Here is a 13547-nt window from a genome sequence, read left to right as displayed (position 1 = left end):
GGAGAAAATGATGGCTGTGGGGCAGTATCAGAGGAGCGCACGGACCTGTTCATTGCTACGCTACCCCCATGTGTGGCTACCACATTGGGCATAATTAAAAGCGGGGGAAATCAACAGTTTCGTGATTATTAAAGTGGCATGGATATCATCAAATTAATTAGTAAATAAAAAAAATATAGACCTATCCTTGCACTGGTCGAGGGGTTCTGCCCAACTACGCACGTGCTTCTTCTGTAGTCGCAGTCACATGACATTACTTCCTGGATCACATTTGTTTGTGCAGCGGCCAAAAACATGTTTTATTGTTATTGCAGGCAATAACAAACGGAATCTTCCAGCAAAATATGACTGAAGGAGAAACGGCGTTAAATAAAATACGAGGATATAGCTAGACAAGTCAATTAAATCAATATATGTACATTTTCGCCAATATCTTGACAGATTGCGGCAACGTCTTCCGTCGATAACAGATACATATCCTGGCTACCGTTATCTATGTCGTTATTAGCTTGCTAGCTGGTTGCATGTGTGTTATATTTGGCGATAAATCTATAACTTAAATATATAAACAACTGGCTAGCTAGACAATGACAACCCCGATACAGACATAATATATAACAGTTTGGTTTTTTTTGTTGCTAGGAAGCTACTGTAGCTTGCTACTAGTAGCGAACCAAATCCGCAGAATATAGCTAATGTTAGCTAGACAGCCTCCGAAATAACGGGAAACAGGTTGTTGGCAAACTGTTGTGTCAGTAGAAAGGTTTTATATTTGAACTAAGCAGGACATACAGAATTGCTGTAAAGAAAAATGTCAAAATACACAAGTTTTCCGGAACCGGGCGACGACCACAACCCTTTCCAGGTGATATGATATATGGGATCGTAAAATACTTTACTTAGCTACTGTTATTGTATTCAATTTTTAGCTAACGTTACAATGTTGGTGAAAAAATGCATGATGTTTCGCCTGTTGCACTGTAACAGACGTGCTGTTACTCATTACATGTGATGTTGCTGCTTTCTCCATGCTCTAACCCAGGCTATTCTAATGATATATCTAGTAGCTGAAAAAGTGTTTGTGTACAAAGGGCTCATTGAATGAAATAGAACATATTGATACTTACGTGGTCAAGGCTACGTCCCAAATGGGCCCCTATTCCCTAGTAGAGCACTATTTTGATTCTACGGTTCAATGTAGTGCACCATATAGGGCCATTTAGGACGTCACCTATATAATTATAAATTATAATTAAATATGAATATATGAATAGTAATAGGATCTCTGGCATTTATTTTATGATGTTCTGTTAGTGATGTTTATCTTGTCTGTATGTCAGGACCCTGCAGTGACTCAACACAGCAGCAACACTGAGTATGCCACACTGGATCTTTACAACCCATTTGACAATAAAAATGGGGTAAGAGATGTGTAGTTAGCTTTGTATTTGTGTCAGAATATGAATGCTTTGGAGATTCAGTATATGCAGTAATAGTAATGCAGTATGGTAATAATGCATACAGGAGTATATAGGCTAATTGTGTGGCATCTTTCCGCATAGATGTGCTTTGGCAGAGTAGCAGGAATGCCACTACATTCCAAACAATTGGACATGGTAACATGCCACGATGCTCCACTCCCATACAGAGTTGTTTGGACATATGCTCTATAGCCACTCTTTGCTTGTGGTCATTATAAACGTTATTGGTAATGATATAGGTTGATTTCTTGTTTTAATCCACTCTCTAGCCCCCACCACCAGCCTATGCAGCAACTGCACCATCCGCCCCCCAACCTGTTGTTCCTGCAACAACCCCACCCAACAGGACTACACCCACAGAACCCCGCAACTATGGCACCTCCTTCACCCCCCAGGTACTTGTTCCATATGTATTAGACAATTATCAGGAGTCACCTGTGCAGGTTATAGAATTAACTTCATACAGCTAGAAATAATACTCATAGACAAGTAACTCATATTTCTGTATGATAATTACATTTCCTGATGTTTATTTACTAGCTTGACATGGAGCACCTGAACTTATCAGACTAATTTCTACGAAATCAAGTTCAACTTCTGTATTTCTACTAAGGTACATGGAGCTATATTCAGCTCTGCATTAAAGCCTGACGTTTTCCTTCTCTTTCTCTCTCTTTAGCAGACCGCGGTCAACGCCACCACAGCAGAGCTCCTGAGAAAGCAGGAAGAGCTTGAGAAGAAAGCCCGCGAGCTGGAGAGGAGGGAGAGGGAGCTGGACTCACACGCCCTCGGCCCTGGAGCCAGTAAGAGAGGGAGATGGTGGTCGTGATGATGATGATGATAGAGATTGGTTTGAGAGAAAAAAAAGTGGATCCATGAGTCTGATATGAAATGATTGATGGGTGGGGGGAGGGTGTTAATAAAGGAAGGATTGGATTACTGTATACTGGTTCCTAACTGCACATGTCTCATTGGGAAACAAAGATTGCTCCCATTGCTGAATCATTTGAAGTAACACTCTCTTCCCCCATCTCTCTGTCAGCTCGTCAGAATAACTGGCCTCCCTTGCCCACTTTCTGCCCTGTGGGACCCTGCTTCTACCAAGACATCAACATGGAGATCAGCCAGAGCTTCCAACACACTGTCTCCATCATGTATTACTACTGGATGTGTAAGTTTCCCTGTCTGTGCCTGGCTGTCTGTCTGGTGAAGTCATCTGTAACACTTCCATGAAAGAATGATGATTAGAATAATGCTTAGATTAAATGTTTTATGCCAATGTTAAGCACTTTAAGAATGTTACCTAATACTTAATGACACTGTTAAAACGTAGAGATTTCTCAAATTAATTTACACCAATTTGGAAGTGATACATTAATCACAAGGTGTACCTGTGTGCGTTCAGTGTACCAATGTAACTATCTCTTTATCCCTTTCCCTTCCAATGCAACTCTAAAGTGCTCTAGTATCCAAACTACAGTTCTGACCTCCCTATCTTTCTCTTCTTATTTTGCCTACATACCTATCCATCCCTTCATCTCTGGTCTGCATCTCTGTCACCTACCCTCTCATTTCTCTTTACCCCCTTTTCTCATCCTTTCCCCCTTCACTTTCTTTCTCCCCATCACTTTTCATGCTCTCATCCACTCCGCTCCCCTCTCTCACTCCCTCATTTCACCCATCCTACACTCTTCCTTTTGTCTTCTTTCTCTCCCCCTCTCCTAGTCACAGCCTGCACACTGGCGTTTAACTTAATTTCCTGCCTGAGTCTGTTCTGTGTGGAGCCTTCTGGTGGTGTTGGGCTGGGCCTGGCCATCCTCTGGGTCCTCCTTTTCACCCCCTGCTCCTTTGTCTGCTGGTACAGGCCTGTGTACAAAGCCTTCAGGTGCGTACTATTGCACATTTCCAATTTAGGGGCTTGTCATTACAAAACAGACATGATATATTTAGGTTCCCTCTTGATATCAGGTTACAGTGAACCTATGAATGCATTATTTTTCTTTCAGGAGTGACAGCTCCTTCAACTTCTTCGCCTTCTTCTTCATTTTTTTCGTCCAAGTGATCTTCTACGTCATCATGACCATTGGCATTCCTGGTTGGGGTTTCAGGTATGTGCCACAAACAAGCCAACCATATTACAATTACTATATCTTTACTGTATTACATCTCCTATACAGTACATTCCTCATACACCTATCCTTCACACTCCCCCTGTCTCTATTTGTCTTCTATCTTTGTGACTGTCTCTCTCGCCTTCCCTCCTTGTCTCTGTTCCACTCAGTGGCTGGATTGTGAGTCTGGCTGCTCTGAAGACTAGCGTGCCTGTTGGTGTGATCATGATGCTCAATGCCATCCTATTCACTGCCCAGGCTGCCATGGGGGTCGTCTTGCTCAAGCGGGTAAACCTGAAATGAAGGCGAGGGAGGGGAATTTAGACAGTTTTAACCAGACTAAAGGGTATTGTATGCTAGGGCAAATCAGGACAGTGTGGAGTAATTACAGTAGGTAGACAATGGCTTGGAACATGGGGGAGCAAGGAAAAGGATGAGGGTAAAAAGGCTACAACATATACATCTAGCTTCTCACATCTTTTTCATCTTGACCCAGTATGTCAATAAACATTTAGAATTGTCCACAGAACTTAGAGTAATTGTTTTGAATTTTAAGAGTATTATTTACATTATTGTTTTAAGATTGATGGCGAGTAGGGTGTTGAGGTATGGTCAATTCCACGGCAACAGTGATACTGAGACTACGATTCTTCACTCTAAAAAGGAATGTCAAACAAAAAAACAATGATTGCAAAGTTAAACAAACCATGGAACTATATGCACTAGGACTACTTTTAACAATTTCCACTGTTTGTCCCGTCATTCTGTTACCAAACTTTGCATCTGCGCTGTTCTTGTAAAATGTTTAGTGGAAATTGTTAAAAGTAGTCCTTGTTCATAGTATGGTTTGTTTAACTTTGCAATCATTGTCTTTTGTTTGACATACATATTAAAGTGAAAAACTGAGTCTGTGTCACTGTTACTGTGGAATTGCCCATATGTATCATGTATTAAAGCCTGTCTTCCTCTCCCCTCCAGGTCCACTCTCTGTACAGGCAGACCGGTGCTAGCTTCGTGAAGGCCCAGGCTGAGTTTGCCACTGGAGTGATGTCCAATCAGGCTGTACGCCAGGCAGCTGCCAACGCCACTGCTTCTGCAGCTCAGGGGGCCTTTACTGGTGCAGCTCGGTAGAGAGAGGGAAGGCAAGCAAGTAGGGCAAGGGAGCTAGTAGAGAGCGAGAGAGGGGTAGGTACAGTATGTATGAGGGTGTATAGTACAAAAGAAGTAGGCAAGACTCAGGTGTTTTGATAAATTGTTTTGTCAAAGTAGGTGAAAGGGCTGGGACTTGAGTTTGTGATGGATGCACAGAAGTGATGCTCCATATTTAACAGCCGAACGGTTCAATTATCTGTGGCCAATGCTATTATGGTTGCTAACATGAGCTCCAAATAGTCAATTGTCTTGATATCCCAAATGAGAATGCCTACCTATTTACACACACTATCTTTGCCAAAATCACAACTGTAAATGAGAAAAACACGATGTTTTGGGTTGTAATATTATTGCTATTATTATGTTATGTTGATGCTGTATTTGGTTGTCATGGTCGCCATTGTTCTTTCTTGGTTTTAATAAAAATCAGTTGATATGCTCAATATTTTCTACTTCCCTTTGGTCACTTCACCAATACAGTATCATTAGTCATGTCAGCAGCCTAACCTAAAATAGTGTATGTGTAGGCCTATTACGTCTAAGACTAATAAAGGCAGAGCGGGTTTTTCAGTGTTGTATATAATGTAGAGTTTCTGAAAACCTCTTCAATGGACTGATAAAGATGTACTTTAGTCTTCCCTACAAACTCCTGGGAAACTACATCAATGATGCATTTCTTGCTTTTAGTCATCACTTCTGTTATTTCTGTAACTTGTGTTTAATATACTGAGCAAAAATATAAACGCAACATGTAAAGTGTTGGTCCCATGTTTCTTGAGCTGAAATAAAATATTCCAGATATGTTCCATTTGCACAAAAAGCTTATTTCTCTAAAATGTGCACATTTGTTTACATCCCTGTTAGTGAGCATTTCTCCTTTGCCAAGACAATCCATCCACCTGACAGGTGTGGCATATCAAGAAGCTGATTACACAGCATGATCATTACATAGGTGTTCCTTGTGCTGGGGGAAAAAGGCCACTCTAAAATGTGCAGTTTTGTCATGTAACACAATACCACAGATGTCTCCCAGTTTTGAAGGAGTGTGCAATTGGCATGTTGACTGCAGGAATGTCCACCAGGGCTGTTGCCACAGAATCTAATGTTAATTTCTCTACCATAAACTGCCTCCAATGTCATTTTAGAGATTTTGGCAGTACGTCCAACCTGGCCACACAACAGCAGACCACGTGTAACCACGCCAGCCCTGGACCTCCACATCCGGCTTCTTCTTGGACTGTGACCAGCCACCCGGACAGCTGATGAAACTGGGTTTGCACAACCAAAGAATTTCTGCTCAAACTGTCAGAAACCGTCTCATGGAAGCTCATCTGTGTGCTCGTCTTCCTCATCAGGGTTTTGACTTAACTGCAGTTCCGCATAGTAACCAACTTAAGTGGGCAAATGCTGATCTTCGATAGCCACTGGCATGCTGGAGAAGTGTGCTCTTCACGTATTAATCCTGGTTTCAACTGTACCGGACAGATGGCAGACAGTGTGTATGGCGTCATTTGGGCGAGTGATTTACTGATGTCAACGCTGTGAACAGTGCCCTGTGGGGTCATGGTATCGGCAGTCATAAGCTACGGACAATGAACACAATTGCATTTTATCAATGGCAATTTGAATACACAGAGATACCGTGATGAGATCCTGAGACCCATTGTCCTGCCATTCATCCGCCGACCATCACCTCATGTAGCAAGAATCTGTACACAATTCCTGGAAGCTGAAAATGTAACATTTCTTCCATGAAGAAATCACCAGACATGTCACCCATTGAGCATGTTAGGGATGCTCTGAATCAACGTGTACTACAACGTATTCCAGTTCCCGCCAATATCCAGCAACTTCGAACAGCCATTGAAGAGGAGTGGAACAAAATTCCACAGGCCACAAACAGCCTGATGAACTCTATTCGAAGGAGATGTCTTGCTGCATGAGGCAAATGGTGGTCACCAGATACTGACTGGTTTTCTGATCCATGCCCTTACCTTTTTTTAAAGGTATACATATCTGTATTCCCGGTCATGTGAATTCCATAGATTAGGGCCTCATTTATTTATTTTAATTAACTGATTTCCTTATTAACTGTAACTCAGTCAAATCTTTAAAATTGTTGCATGTTGCGTTTATTTTTGTTCAGAGTACTTTAAGGGCCAGTTTACCTGAAACCAAATCCTGGACTAAAAAGCATGCTGAATGGACAATCTCCATTGAAATCTTTTTTTCAGTCCACGACTACTAAACTTCAACTGTGACGTTAAAAACTGTTTTTATTTTACCAGTACATTCTGTTGTTTTGGATAGTCTCATTGGTTGGCCTGTCATGTAGCATACAACTGCAGATTTTGCTTCAGCTATTTCTTTCGAGAATCAGTCTTGTGGTCATTGGTGCAACAAGTGAAATCGGTTCTGTATTTACATGTCATACATACAGTTTACATGTCGTGTTTATTTGCACAATTTTTTGGTTGTAAATGTTGACGGGACCCTTAGCCCTATGTATAACCTAGGTTATTGCAACATTGGTTAGAAGATAGCTGCAATAATCTCAAATAACAACACTTGGTTGAAATTTGAGTAGTATACATTTGATATGTATCACCTCAGGGAAATAAGATTGGAGCAGTCAGAACAATATGTTCACTAGCAAATGTGAATTTGGGAAAATATCTTGAACAAATGGTAGACTGTAGTAAAAAATCAAAAATTAACTATCCTATGGACTGGACTGACATGACCCTTCTGACAAATGTCCCTACGCCTTCCGTCGGCTTGAGCTACCATACAGACGTCAGTGACTGTATGCTACCGTGAAGATGGCGGAGGCTGCGGCGGCACCACAACACCGTTTTTTCTGTCACTGTTGTAAAGGTGAAATCGACCCTAAACTCCCGGTGAGTTGACATAAGTGATTTTCTTCCTTCATTTCCCGTCCGGTTCTGGACCGACGTTTCTGTATCAGTATTAGCTAGCAACGCCTCCCGATATATATTCTAAGAAAATAAACATTTTGTATCTGAAACTGAATGTGATTGATAGAATATTGTCATTACTAAAATACAACGTTGTAAGTGTTGTTGCATGGAGTGCGCGCCTTTAGATAGATTGGTTGTTGCGAAGAAATCTGGTGATCCAAGTTTTGGGTTTGCTTCGTTGCCATATTTAGAAGCACTACTGTGTCACCAGCTCGTAGTCGCAAGTGTCAACTGCATGTGAAAAACATTATTGCCGCGTTCAAGTAATAGTCGGAAATATGAAACTCGGAAATTTCCAAGTCGCCAACTGGTTGAACTCAGCTCGTGTAGGCTACTACAAACAGTTAGCAAGTCTGATATTTCTAAGTTTTATAGTTCCGACTAGCATGTGAACGCGACATTTGCATGGAAGGGGATGGTGCTGTGGCAGGCAGGGTGTCTCTTTTCGGAACACCACCAGGCGCACCAGCGCGTTTGTCGAGCAGCTGACACAGTGTTTTTTTTTACGTTGACATGAACGCGCATCTTGACGTAGTGCACTTGATACCGCCAAGTGTGTTCCTTTTGTATTCTCATGTTATGTAAGGAGCGCAACTTTCACTGGGGATGGGGACATGTCCCCCCCAAATTCTGAAATTGCATTTTTGTCCCACCCAGTTGTATTATTGGAATGTGATACAAAACGTGACAATGGTGTGCTTTAGTACCATGCGGACGCCCCTGAGCGACTGGATAAAACATGTATAATAATTATTGCCCTCCCCACTTCTAAAACCAAAGTTGCACCCCTGTGTTATGTCATCATGATTTGAAATAAATAAAATATCAAATCAAATGTTATTGGTCACATACACATATTTAGCAGATGTTATTGCAGGTGTAGCGAAATGCTTGTGTTCCTAGATCCAACAATGCGGTAGTATCTTAACAGTGCAGTAGTATCTAAAAATGCTTCACAACAATACACACAAATCTAAAAGTCAAATAATGTAATTAATAAATAAATAAATATTAGATCGAGCAATGTCGAAGTGGCATTGACTAAAATACAGTAGAATAGAAATCAGAAAATAAACATGAGATGAGTAAAGCAGTATGTACACATTATTTGAACATTATTAAAGTGGCCAGTGATTCCAAGTCTATGTATATAGGGCAAATAGAAATTGCATTTTTTCTCTCAAGGAATTCACATGCCCCAGGTGTGAGTCCGATTTCATTGAGGAGGTGACAGAAGACTCCAGGTAAAGTGTTCAAATCTGTGCTGTTTGTTTGCGTGCTGTTCTGCTTATAGTATAGTATAGGGGCCTATACTGGACTTGCAATATCGTACTATTTTAGGTACAGTACTATTTTAGGTACAGTATTATGTGCAATTTCAGTTTCTGATATATCTGATATAATAATATACAGTACATTAGACTTATTAAATGAAAATAGTTTTACTTAAAAAAATATTGTATTTGCATTTCTCTTAATGTATTAATTTCCAATAATTGAAATATCTTTGTCTTTCAGTCTCTTGGAGAACAGCAGCACTGCAGAGGCCAATGATGATGCAGGCACACTCTTTTCAGAGGTACCTGAATGTCATCCCAAAATCTCTTTGTCTTTTTCTATCCTTTACCCCTGTCTTCAACTTGAATCTGAATGTACTGGTTTGCTCTCCTTCCTCCAAGCTGTGGCAGCTGCTGTTTATGGAACACTCTGCTCTTCTCTCGGACCCCTCCACCTCTGAGTCTGAGTCTGACCAGAGCCATCTACAGGCTGCCGCAGTGGAGGGAGACGTAGAGGGCCCTTCTGAAGTGCCTGTGGCCTCTGTGGGAGGCACAGATCCTTTAGTGCCTGAACCGGAACGCCCCTCTCGTCCGCCTAGCCAGGGGAGGCGACAGTCCCACACGCCAGCAGTGGAGGGGTTAGTGGAGATGACCAATTACTTATCACTGATCTTGATCTGTCTACAGTGTAACGTCATTACCTTTATCCACTCACTCTCTATTAGCTACCTTTCATGGTTTTGCCCCATGCCAAAAGGTCCAGGCAGGTATAGCTGATGGCTTTTATTTCACTTGGACGTCAAGCCACCTTAGTGGCAACGACCACTGATTTTGCAATGTTATCTAGCTCTCCATGTCAGTTTTTAGGAAGCTATTCTCACTCGACTCAAGGGCCTGTATTGATATTGAGACATTGTACTGTTGTATAATAACATCCTATAACATGATTAGCCTAATGGTGTTATATAATCAAAGTGGTCCAAAATGAAGTATTTCCCTTCAGTTTATCACAGAATATCATTTCACATATTAACAACAATATATTTCAAACATTATTAAACTATTTGGTCCTAAAAGCTATGATGTTATTTCACTGTAACTACATAATTATATTACATTATATTACATTGTTATCACAATCAAGTAGGTATTCTCTTTCCACAGGGCCTTCAGAAAGTATTCATACCCCTTTAATTATTCCCCATTTTGTTGTGTTACAGCCTGAATTCAAAATGGATTAAATATAGATTTTTTTCTCACCCATCTAAACACAAAACCCATCAGTGAAAACATGTTTTTAGAAATATTTGCAATTGTAATGAAATACAGAAATATTGTATCTCATTTATATAGGTATTCACACCCCTGCCAATACATTCTTGCCTAGTTAAATAAAGGTAAAAAAACCCAAACATTTTTACTCCTGAGCTTAAATTGAATCAAGACATTTCATCTTTTCATTTTTAAATAATCTAATAAAAATATAATTCCACTTTGACATTATGGGGTATTGTCTGTAGGCCAGTGACACAATCTCAATTTAATCCATTTTAAATTCCGTCTGTAACACAAAATGTGGAAAATGTCTTGGGGTGTTAATACTTTCTTAAGGCACTGTATGTGCAAAATAGATTGAATCTCTCTGCCTATTTCTTTAGTATTGTGCAGCAGTTTTTGGCTGGTCTGTTTGCCAACAATGGAAATCCAGGCATCGCACCAGCTGCACTGTAAATAAGTATTTTTCAAATCTCATAATTATTATTTTAATTACTTTGACTCTTTCAAGGCATGTTAAGCATCTCTCTCTCTCTCTCTCTCTCTCTGTCTATCTCTCACTCACTCACTCTCAGGTCTGGCATGCTCCATTCAAATCCAGGGGACTATGCCTGGGGTCAGGGAGGTCTAGACGCAGTTATCACAGAGGTCAGTGCTCTAACCAGGCGCAAAATCCATGCTTTAATCATGGCAGCACGCTGAGTCACAATCTGTCTCTGTTTCTTCATTTCTCAATTTCCTCCACTCTAGTTGTTAGGTCAGTTTGAGGGCACAGGTCCACCTCCTGCAGAGAAGGAGATGATCTCATCCCTCCCCACAGTCAACGTCTCTCAAGAACAGACAGGTGTGTTCCAACCAAGCTGCAACACCAAACCCATAGGCTACCACTCACAGCATTTATGGGAATGGAGGGTGTGGATCTTGCTCAGTAGTAGTGTACAGTATACCACCTGCAAAATAGATTCTCAAAATTGTGACAATATTTAGTTTTATTCTGAAAAATAAAAGGTGAGGTGGTCTTTACCCAGATAAGCACCCTATTCAGAAGCCTTTTAGTAGTGCCGGCACTACTAGTCAATGTTCACTCTCTTTATTCTAAAATGAACACAATTAATGAACCCCCCTCATGCCTCTTTCTCAGATAGCAGACTGGAGTGTCCAGTATGTAGGGAGGAGTACTCCATGGGAGAGTCTGTCAAACAGCTGCCCTGTCTCCATTATTTCCACAGTGACTGCATAGTGCCATGGCTTGAACTGGTAAGCAGGGGAATGGTTGTCTGGTGGGGTTTACAACACCACTGTATTTCATTTGTCATGGAAGGTTAGTGAGTGTGTCACTGGGGTCACATATACTGTCTTGAGGTAGGGTATTTGGTTATATTGTTCTGGGGGTAACCGTGTGCCACACACAAAGGGGTGGTTTCCTGGACCCAGATTAAGCCTAATTCTGGACTAAAATGCAAGAGCAATGGAAAATCTCCATTGAAAGCACTTTTTAGTCCAGGATAAGGCTTAATCTGTGCCCGGGAAACTGTCCCACAGTGCCCAGAAGTATTGAGACTTGACTTGTAATGTTAAGCATGTTATGTCACGTCTCACGTTTTTGTATCTCTCCCACAGCACGATACCTGTCCTGTGTGTCGTAAAAGTCTTGACGGCGTCGACCAGAGCACTCAGCCCCCACCAGAACCCCCAGAGCCCCTCTCCATCAGGACAGACCCTCAGGAGGAGAGACAGGCTATTTGAGGATTAGGCCTCCTCCCTCTCTTCGACCTGTCTGGCATCTCTTCTTCCCTTTACTCCTGAACGAGGCTCATCTCTATCCTCATGCCTCGTCTTTAGCCATGCGTTTATTGAAGAGACATATTTCAATTCAACTGTGCCTCATTGTCAAAATTCAACTCTCCTCAAAAATTCACTTCACAATGCATTTTACTAGGGAACTTTGTTTGACTTTAGAAAGTTCCAATATGCCTGCAGTATCCAACTGTTTTCTGACAAAATGTTATGGATTTGATTTGTCCCTTCGTAGGGTATTTCCCCCAGTGTTCTGATTGGCTCTCATTTTGTATTCAAACCACATGAACTGACATCCTTGAGCCACAGAGAAGTGATAAATGTGATGAAATTAGATACATTGGGGAAAATCCTAAAAGGTGAGCTGAACTCACTCTCTTGCGTTGAAGCTCTGGGTTAGATCATTTGCCCACTGTTCTCGCTGACATCTTTGGTTGCATCCCAATAATCTCTCCTTTCTCCTGAAGGGTACACTTGTTCACTTCATGGATTTGAAAGGATATGACTGGTATATGGAAACTCCTTCCAGTCCATGCATGCTACACCAATCCAATGCTTTCACATTTGTGGGGACTAGTGAACGAGTGCACACTTCCGTAGGAAGGAGAGGTTAATGCCGATTCAAATAATCAAAGCTGGATGAGTAGTTGATTATTTGAGGGCAAAAACCAAAACGTGAACCCCTTGGGGTCCCCAGCACCGAGTTTGGGAAACCCTGGGTTATTGGAATGAAAACACTGAGAATCACAATTGCATACTCCTCACTTCCTCTCTCCTCACCTCCTTATCAAAACCCATTGGAGGAGGTCAGAGGGGCGGGACATCTGGCTTTCTCATCCAATGGGTGTTGAGGAGATGAAGCGAGGAGATGACGCGAGGAGTACGCAATTCAAATTCTCCCGTCTCCCGCTTCCTCTTAATCTCACATAGCAGTATTTGTTAATAATGTCCACCTCTCTTTATGGCCCCTATTAAACCCTAATACTTTGTCCTTTACACTATCCACCTCCTTCATGTTCTAACTTTATGCACTTTTCTAATGCATTAGTATTTTGCCTCTTTCAATCATTCTGTTTTTAATACGTACAAGTCACAGCAAAATAATAAATGTGTTTTTAGTATTTGACATATTATGATGGGCCTATATATGTATTGGTATGTATATATGATATATGTATATATGTGTATATACATGTAGAGTACCAGTCAAAAGTTTGGACACACCTACTCATTTAAGGGTTTTTCTTTATTTTGACTATTTTCTACATTTTAGAATAGTGAAGACATCAAAACTATGAAATAACACATATGGAATTATGTAGTAACCAAGAAGTGTTAAACAAATCCAAATATATTTTAGATTTGACATTCTTCAAAGTAGCCACCCTTTGCCTTGATGACAGCTTTGCACACTCTTGGCATTCTCTCAACCAGCTTCATGAGGTAGTCACCTGGAATGCATTTCAATTAACA

The 13547-nt window shown here is 41.1% G+C and overlaps 2 protein-coding genes across 4 annotated transcripts; both read left to right on the top strand.

The window, feature by feature from the left end:
- The first annotated feature begins 219 nt into the window (after positions 1-219).
- LOC110496014 (secretory carrier-associated membrane protein 3) lies at positions 220-5548 on the top strand. Of its 3 annotated transcripts, none has more exons than XM_036952506.1 (9): positions 220-865; positions 1341-1421; positions 1751-1876; positions 2164-2284; positions 2524-2652; positions 3207-3366; positions 3488-3589; positions 3763-3880; positions 4571-5548. In XM_036952506.1, the coding sequence occupies exons 1-9, from the start codon at positions 812-814 to the stop codon at positions 4721-4723; spliced, it is 1044 nt and encodes a 347-aa protein (XP_036808401.1). In that variant the 5' UTR covers positions 220-811; the 3' UTR covers positions 4724-5548. The 3 variants fall into 3 exon arrangements, with proteins under 3 accessions (XP_036808401.1, XP_021427304.2, XP_021427305.2); XM_021571629.2 differs by having other exon boundaries at positions 221-865; positions 2161-2284; XM_021571630.2 differs by lacking the exon at positions 1341-1421 and having other exon boundaries at positions 221-865; positions 2161-2284.
- Positions 5549-7481: 1933 nt separating this feature from the next.
- On the top strand, positions 7482-13200 carry LOC110496013 (E3 ubiquitin-protein ligase RNF115). Its single transcript, XM_021571628.2, has 9 exons — positions 7482-7644; positions 8911-8969; positions 9244-9304; positions 9405-9640; positions 10661-10729; positions 10853-10925; positions 11028-11121; positions 11419-11534; positions 11898-13200. The coding sequence occupies exons 1-9, from the start codon at positions 7567-7569 to the stop codon at positions 12021-12023; spliced, it is 912 nt and encodes a 303-aa protein (XP_021427303.2). The 5' UTR covers positions 7482-7566; the 3' UTR covers positions 12024-13200.
- The last annotated feature ends 347 nt before the right edge of the window (positions 13201-13547 follow it).

The sequence above is a fragment of the Oncorhynchus mykiss genome, chromosome 18 (assembly GCF_013265735.2).
Source record: "Oncorhynchus mykiss isolate Arlee chromosome 18, USDA_OmykA_1.1, whole genome shotgun sequence".
NCBI lineage: Eukaryota > Metazoa > Chordata > Actinopteri > Salmoniformes > Salmonidae > Oncorhynchus > Oncorhynchus mykiss.
This window is presented reverse-complemented; position numbering and strand designations above follow the sequence as displayed.

What these genes read in the sequence shown, in the direction of transcription:
- LOC110496014 (XM_021571629.2), top strand. Translation starts at nt 812, where the DNA reads ATGTCAAAATACACAAGTTTTCCGGAACCGGGCGACGACCACAACCCT. An exon ending in CGCCCTCGGCCCTGGAGCCA is followed by an intron (nt 2,285 to 2,523) that starts GTAAGAGAGGGA and finishes TCTCTCTGTCAG; the next exon opens with CTCGTCAGAATAACTGGCCT. An exon ending in ATTCCTGGTTGGGGTTTCAG is followed by an intron (nt 3,590 to 3,762) that starts GTATGTGCCACA and finishes TGTTCCACTCAG; the next exon opens with TGGCTGGATTGTGAGTCTGG.
- LOC110496013 (XM_021571628.2), top strand. Translation starts at nt 7,567, where the DNA reads ATGGCGGAGGCTGCGGCGGCACCACAACACCGTTTTTTCTGTCACTGT. An exon ending in AAATCGACCCTAAACTCCCG is followed by an intron (nt 7,645 to 8,910) that starts GTGAGTTGACAT and finishes TTTTCTCTCAAG; the next exon opens with GAATTCACATGCCCCAGGTG. An exon ending in CACACGCCAGCAGTGGAGGG is followed by an intron (nt 9,641 to 10,660) that starts GTTAGTGGAGAT and finishes CTATTTCTTTAG; the next exon opens with TATTGTGCAGCAGTTTTTGG.